Raw genomic sequence first — 6,060 nt, forward strand, 5'->3', positions numbered from 1 at the left:
CCGGCTAGCTAGAAACTATATGTTATTTTTACTGATTTCTCCCGTATCTTTCCTTGGAGTTTTCATCGCTCTTTTCAATGCCACTTTTGGCTATTTTTCTTGCGTTTTTCTGCGTGGACTATTATTTTGCGCAGCACTCATTTTGGAAATCCTGCACATTTTTACTTCTTCCATTAGTAAGTTTAGTCCATGTTTGTCACGTTTATTTAGGCAAAGCAAAAGGTTAAAACGGTGCATTCGTATATGAGATTCACTCTTGTCTTCTATACGTATGTTCCATAATTTTTGTCTTCGCCCATCATAATATTTCCCTTATCATTGAACCTAGATTTTCAGCTTGGACTCTTTTCATATCGTATAACCTCCTATATCATTAATTTAAATCCCCTAGGTATGAATATTTGGTGGGATTTTTTTTTATTATTACTGATTGCCTATTTAATATCTTCCTTCTCTATCCTTTCTTTGTTTGTGAATTTTATAACCATTGGTATTTGTGTTGTTTCCATATTAAATTCTAATATTTTGATTCAGCCTAATCTGGAGCCATGACTGAGCGATTTCTTGGTTACTGGTTTATAATCTCTCAATTCTTGGAATATCGGCATATATATAATCATTTTCATCTTCTAAAACTTACCAACCACGCCAGCACCGCTGTGGAGACGGGCCGCCGGGCCTCGAATTTGTGCGCCACGTCTCCACTGGAACAGCGCTATCATACTTGAACATCATCCGGCGGTCGCGTGCCGCCATATCCCGACGAAACTGCGCGTCTCATCGCGCGCCACGCGCTTATGATAGGATGATGATAGCGCTTATTGATCCGCAGCGCTTAGGATCAAACAGCAAAGGCGTGTTGCCATGCCAATCTCTTGTATCAGTGTCTCTCTGGATCGGGTTGCCATCTAGTGAGCTGGTATGGCAAAACTCACTCTAGTCAGGCTATAGTGTGCATGCTACACACAATAAAAGGACCGGCCTGCCTGGTGTGTTGTAGTTTTATTCCTTTAAATGTGTTTGGCTAACGCTGTCACACACACACGCTGCTCGCCATTAATATGTATACAATAAGTGTATACAATTAATGTATACACTAATACCATATAAATACAGTAAGGTAACTAGAACAATAATATAAGAACCTCACTTACTGTTGCAAGTAGCTATGCCTAACTCATTATTTTATCATAAGCAGTCATAATCTAAGCGGTAACATTGTCTAAGCAGCTTATTTTGTCATAAGCTAGGTTAGTCTAGCCTCCAAGAAACGGTGCTTTGCTAGCGTTAGGGACCAGTAATTTGCACGGTGTGTAATATTGACGTTGTCACATAGCCTGGTCGGGTTAAGTTAGTCATAAGCCATAATATATAGTAATTACTTGGGTTCAATTAAGCGCCTCTCGGTATATAGTAGTAAGTACTTAGTATACAGTATTAGTATTAGTATTATGATTAGTATAGTATTAGTATTAGTATTAGTATCAGTATTAGTATTAGTATTAGTATTCGTATTAGCTATTTAGTATGTGAGGTATTGTATTAGCCCAGGACTGCGTATTAGTATTTGTATTAGTATTAGTCATTTAGTATTAGCTATTAGCTATAGTATTAGTATTAGTATTAGTATTAGTATAGTATTGAGTATTATAGTATATTAGTTAGATTAGTATAGTATTAGGATTGTGTAATTAGTATTAGTATTATATTGTTTAGTATTAGTATTAGTATTAGTATTAGTATTACCATTAGCATCAGTTATTACCTTAGCATTTAGCATTGATCATAGTCTTTCGATAGTATTAGCGTAGTTAGTATTGTAATCTAATTTACTATTGTATAACTGTAGTTAGTATTTATTTTTAAATTAAATAGTACGTGAAGTCGCCCCTATGAGGCAGCATCGGCCAAGTCGCCGCAGCTGCAGGCTGCCCAGCGTTCGCCTGCAGATGACTCAGACATGAGTCTAGTCGTGAAGCTGTCTAAATTGTTGGTCCTCCGTCGTTTGCTGTTGACGCTCGCGATATTGTTTCGATATTGCTTCATCATGAGTAGATGCGAAGGACAGTATACCAGGCCTCCTGCGAGCAGTCATGAAGCGTTACGATTCAAAACTGGCGCAGCGCAAGAAGACATTGATCACGACAGTAGATGACGACCACGTAACAATGGAGTCGGAGGCGCATTGGCCCGACAGTTGTAGCAATGATTCAACGTGCGGTACAGCCCTGGAGCGTCCGCGCGAAATGCACGCTCAGCCACTGAAAGGAGGCTTATCATCGTTACCTTCGACGATAAATACCGTAAAGAATTGTGGCGGGCGCTTAACTGAGAGGTTATTTCATGTTGGTAAGTGTATTACTCTACATTGGTCTTTAATTTTAATTTTAATGTTATGTCACATTCGTTATACACTTCAAGGATTCTGTCACTTGCTGTTTTGCTACCTATCACGGAGTCGGTCGCATGTGTCTTTATACCCTGTGAACGTAAACGTGTAACGTTTTACTCGTTATTATTGAGCAGGTAACCACACCACAGTGACAATATATACGTAGCTTGTACTTGCATGTATACCTGGTTCCCAACGGTTTTTTATACTATAGCGCACAATTCACCGGTACTTTACTGACGTGACGGCAGTCACGGTACCCTCATAGTTACCCTTATAATTTAGCTACCTAACATCAGTCAATATCAGGAGTAGATAATAGGATCTATTATCCCTATTAGATTCCCTAGGGATCTATTATCCCTATTATCTACTCCTGGTCAATATTGATTTCATGATGAATTTTTACCACACTACAGTATCGTAACATCAGGAGTAAGATAATATAGGATAATATATAGGATATATATATCCTATATATATATATAATATATATTATCCTATATTTATATATATATAATTATATATCCTATATAATTATATAATATATATATATATGTCCTATATTATCCTATATATATAATCCTATAGGATATATAAGAATCCTATATTATCTTACTCCTGGTAACATGGCAAGAGCGTCTCGGATGGACTGATGTTAATTATGATGCCATAATTGATCAATAAAACCTACAATGCCACAATACCGTACGTGAACAATACGCATCAAGAGTTCACGCGAGCAGTCAGGCTACACCCAGTGGCGTAGCTAGGATTTTCAGGCGGTGGCACTGGCGGGGGGCCTTACTTTTCGTTGGGGTGGGGGCACAATATATAACTTTTCTTTGTAATTATACTGTTCTAACGGCATTGTTTTTAATTCAATTTTTTTTTTATCAAGCATGAATTTTCAGTGGGGGGGGGCACCTGGGGGGGCACAGAAAATTGGGACTCATGCCCCCCCTCCCCCCGTAGCTACGCCCCTGGCTACACCCCGTGACTTAGTAGTATATTAGAATTTAATATGAACAAAACAAATACAATGGTTATAAAATTCACAAACAAAGAAAGGATAGAGAAGGAGATATTAATAGGCAATCAAGTAATATAAAAAAATACACCAAATATTCATACCTAGGGGATTTAATTAATGATATAGGAGGTTATAACGATATGATAAGAGTCCGAACTGAAAAATCTAGGTTCATGATAAGGGAAATATTATCATGGGCAGAAGAGCAAAATTATGGAAATCATACTATAGAAGCAAGAGTGAAATTATACGAATGCACCGTTTTACCTTTCTTCCTAAATAACAGTGAAACATGGACTAACTTAACTAAGGAAGAAGTAAAAATGTTGGAGGATTTCCAAAATGAGTGCCTGCGCAAAATAATAGTCACGCAGAAAACGCAGAAAAATCTACCAAAAGGCATTGAAAGACGATGAAAACTCCAAGGAAAGATACGGGAGAAATCAGTAAAAATAACATATAGTTTCTATACGTAAATCGTGGTAAATACATTAAAAACGCATTATTTTATTGAAAATTTCCATATTTACTTATATAACATCCAAGAGATGGCGCTGTGGCATGTAAACGTTGGCTCCGAACATTCCAACCTCGGTCGTGCAGTGTGCTGTGTTTTATTTAATTGTTCAATGAATGACGCACTCGTTCACTTGTGACAGCGAGTGAAAATGCAAAAAATTTTCCTCTTCGATGCGAAATGCATCGGCCGGGCATTTTATTATTTAGGAAAAGTAAACAGGCTGGGGAAAAACAGTCGGTACAGGAACTGGTCACGTCGGTGACGCCCCATTCATGTTCATCAACGAAGAAGGCGGCGCTTATTCTGATTACGGAAATGCGAAAATGCAACAGAAAGACGTAGCGCAGTGCGCTAAACAGCGTGTTATTTTCGTTTTTGTGCCAAACTCTATCGTAGGAAACCGTTCTAGCCTAGCAGAATGCCCTAGTTCCTGAGAGCGGTGATTTGGTGCTGTAATGGGTCCCCACATTTAAAAATATTATAGAGAGGTGCGGCGTAGGCTGTGATTGGAAGACACAAAGTGTCAATCCTCGGCGCGCCTCGGCATCATGGCCGCATCACGTCCAGTGCAGGATGCATGTATAGCATCATAATGTATATATAATTATAGTAGATATCTACGGATGACATAAAGCGTAATAAATATCTCAACAACTGGAAGTCGTAAGGCCACAGGTCATCAGTCTCGATGTAAAACTTTGTGGTAGTGAGGCCAGTGGTAGGGGACTTTCAGTAGCTAGTTAAGAAGCTGGTCAAAGATAATCGATTTTATAACCGCATTACATAATGTAATGGCTTTTTCTGTACAGCTGTCATATCTTTTCCATTTAGCTGGCTCTGCATATATAGTCATCGACCATCGCAGACCATCATAGCCCATCGTAGACATCACAGACCATAGATCTTAGATCATAAGATCATAAATGATAGATCACATATCTTACTCCTGATGTTACGATACTGTAGTGTGGTAAAAATTCATCATGAAATCAATATTGACCAGGAGTAGATAATAGGGATAATAGATCCCTAGGGAATCTAATAGGGATAATAGATCCCTATTATCTACTCCTGATATTGACTGATGTTAGGTAGCTAAATTAATAAGGGTAACTATGAGGGTACCGTGACTGCCGTCACGTCAGTAAAGTACCGGTGAATGTGCCTTAGTATAAAAACCGTTGGGAACCAGGTATACATGCAAGTACAAGCTACGTATATATTGTCAATGTGGTGTGGTTACCTGCTACAATAATAACGAGTAAAACGTTACACGTTTACGTTCACAGGGTATAAAGACACATGCGACCGACTCCGTGATAGGTAGCAAAACAGCAAGTGACAGAATCCTTGAAGTGTATAACGAATGTGACATAAAATTAAAATTAAAATTAAAACCAATGTAGAGTAATACACTTACCACATGAATAACTCTCAGTACGCCGCCACATGTCTTTAGGTATTTATCGTCGAAGGTAACGATGATAGCCTCTTTCAGTGGCTGAGCGTTGCCATTTCGCGCGGACGGATCGGGCTGTATCACCGTGAATCTTGCTACACTGTCGGGCAATCGCCTCGACTCCATTTGTTCGTGGTCGTCATCTCTGTCGTTATCAAATGCTTCTTCGTGCGCCAGTTTTGATCGTAACGCTTCATCCTCTCCAGGAGGCCTGGTATACTGTCCTTCCGATCTACTCATGATGAGCAATATCGAAGAATATCGCGAGCGTCAACAGCAACGACGGAGGACAACAATTAGACAGCTCACCTAGACATGTCTGAGTCATCTGCACGCGAACGCTGCAGCCTGCAGCTGCAGCTGCTGCGATTGGCCGATGCTGCCATCTAGGGGCGACTTCACGTAATATTTAATTTAAAATACTAACTACAGTGTATACAATAGTAAATTAGATTACAATACTAATACGCTAATACTAATACGAATACTAATGATAATGCTAATGCTAATGGTAATACTGATGCTAATGGTAATACTAATACTAATACTAATACTAATACTAATACTAATACTAATACTAATACTAATACCAGTCCTGCTAATACTAATACTAATACTAATACTAATACTAATACTAATACTAATACTAATACTAA

General features: G+C 38.6%; 1 protein-coding gene across 1 annotated transcript in view; it reads right to left on the reverse strand.

Annotated features, from left to right (window-relative positions):
- The window catches only part of LOC106810250, a 17,339-nt gene extending 11,589 nt beyond the window's left edge, over positions 1–5,750 (reverse strand). Inside the window, exon 1 of the mRNA XM_014813541.1 lies at positions 5,366–5,750. Within this exon, the coding sequence (XP_014669027.1) occupies positions 5,366–5,644 (279 nt within the window). The 5' untranslated portion in view covers positions 5,645–5,750. The remainder of the gene's footprint in view (positions 1–5,365) is intronic.
- Between the last annotated feature and the right edge of the window lie 310 nt (positions 5,751–6,060).

The sequence above is a fragment of the Priapulus caudatus genome, unplaced genomic scaffold (genome assembly GCF_000485595.1).
Source record: "Priapulus caudatus unplaced genomic scaffold, Priapulus_caudatus-5.0.1 Scaffold423, whole genome shotgun sequence".
Taxonomy (NCBI): domain Eukaryota; kingdom Metazoa; phylum Priapulida; class Priapulimorpha; order Priapulimorphida; family Priapulidae; genus Priapulus; species Priapulus caudatus.